At 37.7% G+C, this 14785-nt stretch overlaps 1 protein-coding gene across 7 annotated transcripts in view; it reads right to left on the bottom strand.

Moving 5' to 3' along the window:
* Window positions 1-14785, bottom strand: part of LOC134355549 (neuron navigator 1-like) — a 664756-nt gene that overhangs the window by 192684 nt on the left and 457287 nt on the right. For 5 of the 7 annotated variants that reach the window (XM_063065565.1, XM_063065568.1, XM_063065566.1 and 2 more), the window contains 2 exons: window positions 2814-2952; window positions 1924-1959 (listed from right to left, as the gene is read on the bottom strand). In XM_063065565.1, the coding sequence (XP_062921635.1) occupies window positions 1924-1959; window positions 2814-2952 (175 nt within the window). The remainder of the gene's footprint in view (window positions 1-1923; window positions 1960-2813; window positions 2953-14785) is intronic. The other 2 variants (XM_063065567.1, XM_063065570.1) reach the window with 1 other exon arrangement.

Here is a 14785-nt window from a genome sequence, read left to right as displayed (position 1 = left end):
ATCAGTGCTGAATAAATAACCAATACAGCAGTGGTTCATATCAAACCACATGTCTGCACGTATCCAGCTTCCTTAACTTTCTTTGTAATAACTTGTATGACACATTTCACTCATGGCACTTCAATCAAGACTCAACAAAGTGCTCTATCATGTAATAATGATTATCCACACAGACAGGGTTGTAGGCAAGGATATTTAACCTACTACAATAACAAGATTTAACTGCAAAAACCTCATTGAATTCTACACTTTAATAGTTATTACTGCATTTGTACTTACTAACTGTAAACAATAAAATAACACTGGGCCAATGAACATCAGGATAATATCAATTTATATTTAGAATGACCATATTTATATATGTTTCATTTTTATATATTTGTTAACTTCAAGCAGGATTCTAATTAGCATTTGGCAAATATAGTTTATACTTTTACTTCCTTATTTATATGCATCTTCCAAATGATTTAATTATTTCACAAATCAGAATCTTGTTTACAAATGAGGACAATATCCACATTATATTTTGGAAGAAATTTCTGGATTTGTTATGTTTCTAACTCACTCCTTTCCTTCCTTAGCAAGAATGTAACTGTATGTAATAGAGTTCTTTGATGCTTTATATAATTAAAAGGTAAGTAGTTTGAATTTTAATTTGTACAACTGACAGATATACTCCATCTCGCAAAACACACTTACTGAAAAATATAATCAACCACGACCATGGTTGATACTTTTTCAATGAAAATTCAATCTTAATGGAATATCTACGGCTATCTATGAGTTTCATGAAGTCTCCATGTTCCTTCGAGGTCCTCAGTGCAGCTGATGAACTTATAGATCAACGAACCTGGATGTGTGCAGTGGCGTCCAGTGCATACCTGGCTGCTACGTTCACATGCATGTGGGTCACTCATGGAGAAACATGGTTTCATAGTACTTGTGAGCATATCTAACAATGTTCCAGCTTATGCAGTACGGTAGAAAGAAATAAGTTTGCAAGCTCCCTCTTTCAGTAGCACGATGGCTTCTCCTCTTAGCCATCCTTCTCCCACATTGACACATCTTGAGGAGCTCACACTCATATCCAAGAAACACACCTGCAACTACACATTGGCCTGACTTCCCAGGCCTACTTGTCACCACCTCTACCAACAGCCTATGTGTCAACCCCAACTCATAATCTTATCACCTATTCTCACCACTCAGCCACCTTCAACCATACTCTAGGGCTACCAACTAATGACCAGACCTCTGGTCATCCTACACCACCTCCCCCTAGCAACCAAAACTACACCTCAGGCTAAATGATCCTCTGTGACTACCTGCTGGCCCAAATATCACTTATGTTGCACTCTCACTCTCTTAAACCTCTCAATCTTTCTTCCCCCAGGAGCACATCCACTTTGATCATGAGCCACATTTATACATTTTTAGTTTGATCAAAGTCGGCATTGCACATGCCTAGTCCTAGCACCAAACTAATCTTCTTGAAGCAAAACTCACATTGCTACCTGCCCCATTTATGCATCCTGAATTGCACCATTCAATACCTTGGCCGACAAGCCCATTTTTTTACAATAAATCCACTCAGCCCTTTGCTGAAAATTCAAGCCAAACACCTCCTGCTATACAACAGCTTAACAGGGCTACTTTGACCTCCAGTCTTCTGTTGCTGTTTATTTTGTGATTTCTGTTGCTTCACTACAGAGTTCTACAACTTCAAATTAAAAACAAAGTTCTAGATTGTTTTTATGCCTCCTGGATTTTTTCTCTGTTAACCAATTAACCTTTTACTTCTGGTGGCAAAATATTCAACTTTAAATCAACACAACTTAGAAGAAGTTATAGTTCATTATTAATGGCTAGTTCACCACTGAAAGTGCCGAACCAGAAAACAAACAGCTTCCCAGATATACTTACTTCTCTTTTGGTGTTAACAGCTTGCACATTCATTTTCTGCAATACAGATAGTGAGTGTCAATCGTAGAAGATAAGTTTAATCAATCCCAAATTGGAACAGTTGTTTTAAACATCCATGCACTTATATATTTCAGAAATCTCTGTGCATAACGGCTCCAGCTGACAGATGCCTTTCGAATAGATTTCTAATTGCAGATGAGCAGTTAGAAACAAAGATAATCTTTACTATATATGCCTTTCAAAAGTTAGCATTAACACAGCTGTACTACTACACAAATTCCACTCTGCTTTTTGCTGTAACACACCCGATTATTGATGGTTGTTTGGCTGCCTTCCATGCAGTACATTATGAGCCGAAGAACTGGGAGTGGGGATGGGGGGGAGGTTGGCGGGTGGCGAGTGGTGGTTATATCATTTGTACAAAACTGTTGCCTCCTGCACTGGCTTCGTATTTGGATGTAATATTAATCATGCCCCTTTGCCATTGCCTGTGTCCAAATAACAATGTGTTACAACACACTTCTTGGCTTGTGCCCAAGTAGCATGTTAATACAAGAGGGCATTATAGAACAACTGTAATACAAGAAATGGAAAAAAAGATCTGTATGAATAAAGGCATAGGTGCTTGTTTCTGTGCTGTAAAACTGCTCAGGAAAAGAGCAGAATTTGTGCTAATGAAAAAGCACAACTAAGAGCAGCTCTCTGCTTCATGGGCACAACTATACTAACAGCACTCTGAGAAAAAGTAAACATCAGTCTTCTCAAGAAAGGTAAAGAGAAGATACAAGAATGAACTTGGCCTCAGAATAACAAAGATTAATGTACATTTGCCAGCGGAAGAGATTACAAAACCAGCTTGCAAGCAGATTGTAGCACAATTTTGCTCTTACCCCTATGCCGGAATTTCTTCTGGAAGCAACAGGTGTGGTTGGATAGGAGTTGAGAGATGAACTGGCATTTAAATCTTCAGAGCTCAGGTTGTCAGAGGTGTCACTGAGGCCACTGCTAACAGAGCTACTTTCATCCCAACTGCAAGAAAGAAAAGAAAGTAAAGTTGAGAAGCCTAATGAAAAGTAAACACACTACCCTTGAATAGCGTGGTCCTGGCACTTACAGTACAACATAAAGCACTCTGATCCAAGTTTCTCAGAGAATCTGAAAAAGTGACAGAAATTAATCAAATTTTTCTTTTGACAGGGAGGATTTCACTTTCTCAAAGATGTCGAAAGTAAGTACACGTGACAGAAGATCATCTTTCCATACAAATTTTCAAATCTGGCAGCAACATTAGATAACTAATATTCAATATATTGCAGTAATGCTGAGAAAATATCAATGAGATCTGACAATTGCAATATAATAAACCAGGCCCGATGAATCAATTCATACATCTGTTACCAGAAACTACCATTCCAGTGTGCTCAGTAATTCTGAAGAATGCCAAGAAAACATGAGTTAAATTACTGAGAGGTTGGTGCAAAGTCTATGTTTTTGATAACTGCTCTTTATATCTGTGGATTTAATTTAGACAAAATCCCCATTCCTACCCAAATTGTTGATTTTTGCGTAATTTCTGGTATTAAATTATTTCCCACATCTTGTTTTCAGAGTTCTTACTTGACAACTTCTCCAATTCTTAGCACAAGACAGAAATTACTGTTGATGCTGTCACACATGATCTTACTAAACATTTATAAAAATCCCTTTTTAACTATTTTAATGGTAGTATCAGTCCATTTGATCTATACGGATAAGTATTTCTAATAAAAGAGCTGACTCCATCCGAGCATATTAAATGCTTATCTATAATAACATCCAAGAAAACTCTCTATGTGTTCTGGATTCTTATATTTTCACAAAAAATGAATCGCCAAGCAATGGTTTTGATCCATATAGGTAGAAATGATTTACTAAAAGCTAAGTAGTGGAGACTGTTCACATGCTGATAGACATGGAAGCTTGTACTTTATGTTTAGAGTAGTTTTAATGTCAATGCTAACCCATTTAAATTGACATCAATGGGGAAATCGTAGCAAAAATATGGAAATAGGTCTTTTGATTGAGGATTTTGTCCAGTATAATTACCTGCTGACAGGATGTCACTGCAGTGTAACAGATAAGAGTGTTTTTAGAGTGAGCAGGAAAAGCAGTGAAGAGAGGAGTCATTTGAAGGAGAGAACTGAACCGTGAACTTGCATTCTTTCACAGATGGAAAGGATAACAGGCACCTATATTGAGGATGCTTGCCAAAGTTAAAAGGTAAAACTAAAGTTGGGAGAAATTTGGCAGCCTGTCAGACTTATCCATATGAAAATGGAGATCTGTCAGCTCTGAAATTTTACCTAGAGAGATGGAAAAATATCACTCATCTCAGTAGAGGAGCTGCTTTATAGCTGGCATGACATCTCATGACAGCTAACAAAGAAATGGCGATCAGCATTTGGCCAGCAACTTAGAAAAAGCAAAGAGTGATTTCAGTAACAGTCATGATAATTAATTTTATTTGCTTTTCTTAAGAAGTCTATCAGGGGCTAATGTATATGCTATACAAACTAATTTGCCAAGCTTTGATCTGGTACCAGGAAGTATTAACTGAGTCAACTGCTCATAGTGTAGCCCAACAACACTACCAAAACAATCTATTCCTATATTTTCATGCTTAATCATATTTATATATAATGCACAATATTATAAATTATAAATATTTATTGTGGCAGTAAATTAAATACAATTAATGCACACAAGCATCATAAATTATTAGATAAATAATGAAAAATGAAATACTGGACTAAGCTTTCTAGGTGTAATTTCAATAAATATACAATTGTATCAGTCAAGGTCCTGCAAGATCCTACTCCAATTGTGGACAAAAAGGTATACAAAAGCCTTGGATTATCTTACATAGGATGATGGATATCGTTACATTTAGTTTCTCCCTTTCAGTTGTTGATCTTCAGATATCATGTCATAGGAGCAAAGGACATACGAGTAGGCCTTTTGGCCTCTTGAGCCTACTCCATCATTCAATAACATTACAGTTGATACAACTTTGGCGTTGACACCACTCCCTGCCTTTCTTTCCATTCCTGCTGACTGCACAAGACACTGGGCAAATGTACATCAAAACCTCTCTTCTTTTCCACACCATACCCTAATAGAGAACAATGTATTGGCCTCTCCAATACTTGTACCTGCATGGTAATTGTTTAGTATTTCGTACACTATCCCTCAGATCCACTTGTACCATGACATTCTACAGTCTCACTTTGTTTAAATAATAATTTGCATTCCCATTCTTCTCTCCAAAGTGGATAACCTCACATCTTCTGACATTATACTTCATCTGCCAAACTCTTGTCCACCTCACTTTTTTCTTCTGTCAGCTTTTACGTCCTTGATACAGCAAACTAACAACTTCTCTCTATGAATCTAACTCCTCAGTAAATTTAGCTATGATACACCTGCTTCCTTCGCTGAAGTCAACCGTTATCATAAATAGTTGAGGCCCCAGTACTGATGCTTGTGGCACCACATTAATTACTGGTTCCCACTCGAAGAGCAATCTACAGTATTTATCCCAACCCTCTGTTGGACGCACCCCTATTGTGCTAATACTACTTTTTTAACTTTTTACGCAGTTTTTTTGAGTGGCACCTTTTTAAATGTTTCCTGGAAAATCCAACTACACTGCAACTACCGCTTCCTCTCTGTCAACCGCGTTTATTACATTCTCAAACAACTCTAGTAAGTTTGTCAAACACAATTTCTCTTTTAAAAATGATGTTGACTCTGTTTGAGTATCTTAAGATTTTCAAAAGGACTTGCTATCACCTTTTTAAAAATGCTTTCCAGCAATTTTCTAATGACAGACGTAGAGCTAACTTGATCATAGTTCCCTGCTTTTTCTTTCCTTCCGTTTACTGTTTTCTAATCCTCTAGGATCTTTTTAGAAGCAAGAGAATTTAGATAAATTATAACTAATGCACCTATGATTCTATGATTTTAAGACCCTGGAATGTAGATCATCTAGTCTGGCAATTTTGTTGGCTTATAACCCCATTGGCTAGCTTAGCACTTTTAAAATATTTGTGACAGAGATTATTTTTTCTTTTCTTCCTACAGTCTCGATTATATATTGAAATTTTTTCCTATGTCTTTAACATGAAAATTATAATAACTTAAGGTCTCAGCCATTTCTCCACTTCTCATTAATATCCCAGTCTCATTCTCTGAGGGGCCAACCTTTACTTGAGTTAGTCTCTTCCTTCCTACAGCATATACCTGCAGTAATTCTTATTGTTTTACCTTTATGTTATTTTGTTTACTCTTATTTTCTGCCTTCTACCTCTTCACCATTATTTTAGTCAAATATCAATGCCAATTAATATTTTAACATGAAGCAAATATTCCTGGTGTAACACATGCATTTTTAAAGCGACATGGACCATTCCATCAGCAATTTCTCCCATTATACATGCTGTAACTTCCAACATTTCATAAGGGCTTTTCATGTAATGTATGGAAATTAACTCATTAAATTCACATGCATAACGTAGATCATACTGAATATAGCCATCATATCCATCAAATAAATTTAACATGATGCACTTTGAAGATTTTATATCAATTAACATTGAAGGGAATAGTGTTTTGATTCTGCATGTCATGTAGTTAACTTCACTTACCAGAAGTACATGCCAAAAATGTGGACACATTAGTTCAAACAGCTAAGGAATCATTGCAAGTGCACGCCAAGTTTCTCACAAAATCCTTTTATTGGAAAATTTTGAAAAAGATCCCAAATGTTAGATCTTTAAAGATCTTTTTGATTTAATTTTTTTCTATTTAATCCTATTTTCAGTTGTTTCTGCAGTTCAGTATTTAAGGTTCAGGTCTCATTCCAGAGATTTGAGTACGCAAGTCTATACTTCACTCCAATTCACTATTGTAGGGAAGTATGCTTACATGGATGAGATCTTAAACCAAGGTCCTATCTGGTCTCTCATGTGGACAAAATGACTTAATTCATCATGCTGTGCAAGAGTAATTGTGTTAGGTTTGATGTCTTGTGTAATATTCATTTCCTGAACGTGTTTACATGTATTAGTAGCAGAGACTCTCACAGTATTTGAAAAGGATGAAGACAAACAAATCATTGAAGCTTAAGGCTATGGACCAAAAGGATGATAAATGGAATTAGAATGGACATGGTGAGTCTAAGGTTCCATTCCTGTGCTGTATGATTCTTTGAAATCAGGTACTTCTACAATGTAGAACACCTTCACTGCACAAAACTTAAACAACAGGATTCTTCCTAGTACAATAATGAGAAAAGGCAAATTCAGCTTGGAAGACCATAGTGAATTTCAATGCCTGCTGCTGCCTACAAAAACTAGGCTATTGAATAATTTGCTCTCTCTTTTCCTTCTCTTTTAATCCAGCCTTTCACACATTTTTCTCCAGTTCACCCTTTTCCCTACCCTGGTGTTTTATCTTATGTATTTTATTTAATGCACTTTATGGTGATGAATTGCTTGGTAACATTTATTTAGTTGTACAGTTTAATCCTGAGAAGTTAGGGAGTTCATTCTCATTCTTTAAATCCCATTGATTCAGTAAGCCCAGTTGCTCACTATATTTCCTAATGCCCTGTTACACTCACAAGGGAAAAGCCTTTTTGAGCTTCTGAAGCAAGGTAATGTCTCACTAATAGGGCACATTACTAGATGCTCTGCTTCTACTCAAGAGGAGACCAGCTGTCTAGCTGCTGGCATAATTTAAATTATGTGCAACTGAATGTTCCAATTAAATGAATACAAAATATTATGCAATCAATTTATAATTGCTATTAGAGTGCATCATATGCATGATCTTTTCAGAGTAGTACTAAAGTAGTTTCCGATCAAATGTGTATCAAATTTATCCCAATAATCTCTTGAAACTTTATTTAAAAATCATTAAGTACAAAATAAAAATAATTGGAGGCAACTTAATCCTTGGTTGGGGGCATAAAATACATTATTCAGCTTCCAAAATTTAGTTTAATTGAATTCTGAAGCAGACTACAATGCACCGATTGTGGATAAATGTTCAGCTAATCATAAACACAAAACAGTCCCAAGATAGTGTTGAATACTGTATTGACTCTTATTAGCACTCCCTACTTTGAGGTACTTTTGAGCAATGTTACTTTATCATATTTGCAGTTATAGAAAATAATTTAGATAGAGCAAATGATGTCGTAGGGACAAAACTACAATATAGTAACAGACACACATTGCACATTGTTTTCTGAAACTTGATTCCATTGGGTGGAACTTTCATAAGTGAAGTTCAACACATTGACTCTAATACACTATACTTTCATCCATCCCCAAACAGAATTTTCAGCTTGCGAGTTAATTGAGAATGACATCAGCAGCAGAGGAACAATAAATATATGAACACTCCAAGACGCTTTTCTTATAGAATTGCTTTTTTCCCAACCAAAGGAAGACCCATCCAGTTGACTTTTAAAAATGCTTACACAGATCTTGGCACATTTTTATCCTTTCTTATCAATGTTTTTTTCATTGTTGTTAAACAAAGCATACTCGCAAATTGCTCTCTTATCAGCTGCCAGAAATGGTGACCAGTCCAACGGGCAGAGTAAGATTCTCCACTGGTTCGAGTCTGAGATTAGCGAGACATAATTATATCATGTTACACGTAACTGCTATTTGCTTACACTGTTCAAGAGTATTATTTTGGATATAATATGGGTATGCAACCTGATCCTGAGCTTCTCCAGATGCTGCTCTGAAGTCAGCTACGTGGAGATGTTGAGGGCTGCCTGCAAGTAAATCCCTCTGGCTGGCGCATCCATGAAAACAAGGCTGATTCTGGAAACATGCTAAGCACTCTCCACTCCTGCATGGTGCACATAACGATGGCATGTCATCATTCAATTTGATAATGATTTCTGTTTTATTTATCTTTTACTGATCTTTATAATTTTAGAAGGGGGAACCAGTAAAAAGTGTATTCGTTGTGATGCTGTTTTCTTACCTTAAGGGTAAAAAGCTATTCAAAGAGAGGGAGAATTCAGTGCAGTCATATTTTGGGGTGGCAGAATTAGGTTGATCTGCTGCTGTAAGTCAACATGCTGGACTTGGTGAGGAGGCACAGTAGCAACTATGTAACGCAAGATTTTTCTTTTTCCTTTTTCCTGATTTAATTCATTGTTAACAGAGCCAATAAGTGTGGTCATTAGAGAGGGAAGTTCCTCCTGCAAGATGTGGGAATCAGGGAGCAGTCAAGTGACACTGATGACATAGGCCAAGCACAGAAAACTGGGTCTAGCTAAGAGCAATATCTTGATTTGCCAGGACAAGTTGTCCAAAGGGCCTTTTCCTGTGTCTTAGAAGTTTCAAGGAGGTAGTCTCACCAAGGATTAAGTGGGTGGCGGCTAGGAGGAGCAGACAGGTAGTGTAGGATTCTCTTTGAGAAACATAAAGAAGGCACAAAAGAATGTAAACAAGGAATTTGGAAGATTAAAAGGGGGCATGAAACGTTACTTGACAGCATAAATTAATAGGATCCCAAAGCATTTGTCATATATATTAAAAACAAGAGCATAAAAAGAGAGCGGGTTGGACCACTCAGGATAAAGAACGTAATTTATGCTTGTAGCCAGCAGAAGTGGGCAAGCTACTAATGGCATTGGTACTCACCAAAAAGGACATGGGTAGTGAGGACTGAGGTCAGGGAAGAATATGCTGATACTCCAGGGCATATTGTTATTATGGAGGAGGAGTTGGTTTCTTGCTTGATCATTAAGGTAGATATCCCCAGGGTCTGATGTGATCTATTCAAAGTTATTGAGAAAGGCAAGAGAGGAGATAGCTGGGGCCTTGACAAAGATCTTTGTATCTGTTTAGCCAGAGGTGAGGTCCCAGTGGAATGGAGAATAACCAATGTTGTTCTGCTGTTATAGAAGGGACACAGCAGGACCTCATAGGCAAGTGACCCTAGCGTTAGTGGCAGAAAATTACTGGAGAAGATATAAACTTGCAACATAGCTTTGAGTGGGGGAGGTCATATCCTACAAACTCGATTAAGTTTCTTAAGGAAATGATGAACATGATTGATGAGAACAGGTCAGTTAATTGTCCAGGGCATGGGATTCAGTAAAGTTTATGACAATGTATGCAGACCCAGTAAATGAAGGCACAGGAGATCCATGGAGACTTCACAGACTGAATTCACATTCAGCATGGTCACAGAATACAGAGGGTAGTGGTAGAAGGATATATTTCCAATTGAAAGTCAGTGACCAGTGGTCCGCAGAAAACAGTGCTGGGACTTCTGTAGCTTGTGACATAGATGCTTGATTTGGGTAAAAATGTATTTAGGTTGATTGGTAAGTTTGTAGTCAATAGAACTTGCTGGAGTAGTGGACAGTGAGGAAGGTTGTCAAAGGATTCAGAAGAACAGAGACCACTGCAAATACAGATAAAGAAAAAGAAATAGCAACAAATTCAAAATGCTAGAGAAACTCAGCAAGTCAAACAGTATCTATGAAGGGAACAAAAGGTTTACGTTTTAGGCTGAGACCCTTCATCAGGACTGGGAAAAAAGGCAGAAGCCAGAATACGAATGTGCGAGGAAGGGAAGGAATATAAACTAGAGGTGATCGGTAAAACCAGGTGAAGGGGAAGGTGGATGGGTCGTAGAGGGAGGAAGAAGTAAGAAGCCAGGGAGTGGAAGAGGTAAAGAGCTGGAGAAGATGGAATCTAATACGAGAGGGCAGTGGACCATGGAAGAAAGGGCAAGAGGAAAGGATCCTATATAAAGATAGAAAGGAATATAAAGAAATAACTGATATATTTTTATCTTGACAAATGTGAGGCATTGTAATTTGGAAGGCCAAATGCAAGAGATAAGTAAGGAGCTAGTTGTGAACTACAAGATGGACGGAGATAGGCTCACCCCTATTGACATCAATGGATCTGGAACTGAGAGGGTGAACAGCTTTAAGTTCCTCAGTATACACATCACTGAGGACCTCACTTGGTCCGTACATACTGGCTGTGGGGTGAAAAAATCACAACAGTGCCTCTTTCAAGGGCTCGTAGGATCATTGGGCACCTGAGTCACCCTAACCATGATCTATTCCAGCTGCTACCGTCCAGGAAACAGTACGCTGCATAAAAGCAAGGACCAACAGGCTCCGGAACAGCTTCTTCCACCAGACCATCAGACTAATTAACTCATGCTTATTTGAGTGTATTTCAATGTTACATTAACTGTTCTGTTTATTATAAATTATTATAAATTACTATGAACGCACATTGCACATTTAGACAGAGACGTAACGTAAAGACTTTCACTCTTCATGCATGTGAAGGAAGTAAGAAATAAAGTCAATTCAATTCAATTTAATTCATGGAGAGAATATGCCGGATTGTCCATAATGGATAACAGTTTGTTTAGCAACTTTTTCTCCAGCACTAACTGAAGAGAATCCAAGCTGTAGCCAAGGACTGATCTAGCCTTTTTGACAAGTTTAGTCATTCAGAAGAATAGATAGTCAGAACCTTTTTCCGAGAATGGAAATATCAAATACTCAAAGGCACAGGTTTAAGGTGAGTGAAGGAAAGTTTGAAGGAGGCTTAGGAGGCAAATTTTCTTTACACAGAGAGATAGGCGCCTTAAATGCACTGCTGGCAGAAGTGGATTAAGGTGGATACATGATCAGGCAAAGAGTGGAGAGATATAGAGCAATACAGACAGATGTACAGTTTAAATTGGCATCATGGTTGGCATGTTCATTGTGGGTCAAAGGATGTGTTCCAGAATTGTACTATTATACTATCGTATTTTTTTTGCACGATCCATTCCATTCTTGGCCCGGTTGTCTTCTAAAGTAGACTACATGATAGCATCCCTGTAACAGGTCATTACTTTGACCTGTTTTATAGTACTTTTAAAGTAAATCTTCTATTCAAAACAGAAAATGGCTGCATTTAATCATATATCACAAAAAAAAACTCAGGGCAATGGGTCATGGAATCAATTCCAGCAATCCGATCCCTGATCTGCCAAGAAACTTCTCCGTTATTTCCCCAGTCTGTGAGCCCTTGGTAAACACCCAGCTTCTCAGCTCTGCAACCCTGTGAAATGCAGTAAAAGATTATATTCAGTTCCTGAGATAAAATTTGCTGGATATTCGGTTTTCATGTTCAAGGGCCACCCCCTAACTACACTCTATTATTAAACAGGTGAAAGTACCTTTAACCAATTACAGAAACGTTTTTAAACGAATAAAGTTCCACTACATTTACTGTATGTGATCATTAAAAGAGAATTCCTTAGTTGCCACCTGTGTACCGACTGATTCTACAGAAATAAATATAGTTGATAAAAAATAACAGGCTATTCTATCTTACTTTATATGATGCATTGTCTATCTACTGTAATTACACTGACAAGTTAGATTCAAAGGAGCAGATGCCCTTGACAACAACCTCATCATGTGACACTGCAGCACTGGGCTGCCACATTTGTGTGGCAGCTGTCTACTGTATGGAACATATATTTTTACAGGACATCTGATAATGATGCTGCTTTTAACTCTTCCTCAGTTAACAAAACCTGTCAAAATCCTCTCCAGGTCAATATCTCAGTAAGTCAGACACACCCAGATGAAAACAGGATTCAGTAGTTTTAGTTAAAATCACCACTTAATTTTGCTTGAATGACATCCATTGTATTTGCATGTATTCCAATTACTGAGCAAAAATCCCCACAACAGTTAAGAATTTTTATCAATTTTATCTTGCTTTTAGTGATAAACTGAAATTAATAGCTAATAGTTTATTAAAATAAGCTGATCTGTATGTGCAAGAAGATGATTATAATTACTAAATAAAAGGCACTAAATTAGATTCTATAATGACTTGGAGTAAAATATAGCATATGCCTGGAATGTTAAATACACATTATCATCAGCACAGGTGTTCAAACCTTTTTCTCATTTTGTTGAAAATAATCTGAACATTTAAAGGTATCATGGATACAATACTGTTAGGAATATATTTTGCCTGCTTAAAAATTATTTTAGTTTCTTCCTAAATTCCTATTATCTGATGTTAATTGCAAATATGTGATGCCCACTCATGAAGTACTTTTAGTGCAGACAATGGAGTGGAAAGGTGAAAGAGACGAAAGCAACATATCACACAATGGAGAAGTTGACTATACAGAACTGCTGGCTGGTTTTAGTAAAACTATTCACCACCCACTTCTTTTCTCTTCTAGGATGCCGTAGACTATAATGCTCTCACTTCTGTCCTTTATGTCATTTCCGACATTTTGCAGGTGATTGACATGAAAACCCCTGCAAAATCTGGGAAGATGGCTCCGGTGAATAATGGTGGCATCCTGCAAACAATTCAAAAAGCTATTCCTGCACCTTCTTCTTTTAAATATACTTCTACTACTACCCTGTGTGCTATTGGAGCCTGTAATTTACATTTTGATATTATGTTTTTGGGCCGACTGAACAAGTTGGCACCTTTCACAACACGCTGGAGGAATTCAGCAGGTCGGGCAGCATCCGTGGAAACGATCAGTCAACGTTTCGGGCTGGAACCCTTCGTCAGGACCCTTTGCTGTCTCCAAGCGAATACGACATGGTGGAGAACAAGGTTAAGAATGGAGTGTGTGGCCTAACGGCAGAGTGAGAACCCATAATCTGCACCACTTCACGGATCAAAGCATCGGGAAAGATTGAAGTCAATGAGGAAGAGAATGGCAGAGCGGGTGTTCAGCACCGTCTGCCCGCATCTGGTCTCCCCCTCACTCTTGCTCGCTGCTGCCGAAGGAAGGAGCAGGAATCTTGGGTTTAGGGCAAGGTTTGATCGGCACAGATTGTTGATTGGTCTCACTTTTAGAGGACCCTTCATTTCATGTTATATGTGTATCTGGTTTCTGGTTACTCATTTTATTATTGCTATTTCACCCGACTTTGATTGGGGCAGACTGCCTCTGTGGCCTGCAGTCAACAAACGACGCATTGCTAAGTTGAACTGATCTAAACAAAACTGAACGTTCTCAGACTGTTTCAATGACGCTGTGGTTTGATGTTTACTATTCTGTGTATTACTCGCTCGCTTTTTGTTGTTTGTGTGATTGGTTCTTTTTTTTGCATATTGGGTGCTTGATGTTTTCGTTGAACAGGTTTCATGTTTCGTGGCTGACTTAGGAAGACAAATCTCAGGGTTCTATATTACATATATATTTTGATAATAAATGTACTTCAAGTTTTTGAAATGTTGGTCAGTTCCATCCCATTTTTGCAATAGAACATAGTCTTATACCACCCCACCTCAAAACAAGGTTTCAGCTATGGAACACTAAAGGGGAATCCATATTAATTAACTTAAATGAGCCAAGAAACTAAATTAATTAATGAATTTAAAAATATTGGATTCTGCCTTCATTTAATCATTCAGCCAAATTAATCTTTCACTTTGGTGGCTGAAATGTTGGGCAAATAATTATATAAGCAAAATTCACTAAATTCAGTGCCTCCCCACCCCCATTGCCACCTCAGTTATGGTCAACACCAAAGTTACAGTCTTACTCTTGTCAGTTTTGTCAAAATCCAGCTGCACTGTGGATTGCTGAATGGTGTAGGACTGATGTGCAGAGCAGGAGATTCCACATCTGAGCAGCTGGCCTGGTTGATGAGACACATGTTTAACTCATCTACCAAGTTTAAGGGAAGATAATGTTTGGGCTCCAAATTCAACTTGAGACCTTGTTGCTTTAGGCTAATGCTCTCTGCCTTGATATCCAAGCCAGCTTTCTGTAAGGA

The sequence above is a fragment of the Mobula hypostoma genome, chromosome 13 (genome assembly GCF_963921235.1).
Source record: "Mobula hypostoma chromosome 13, sMobHyp1.1, whole genome shotgun sequence".
Taxonomy (NCBI): Eukaryota; Metazoa; Chordata; class Chondrichthyes; order Myliobatiformes; family Myliobatidae; genus Mobula; species Mobula hypostoma.
This window is presented reverse-complemented; position numbering and strand designations above follow the sequence as displayed.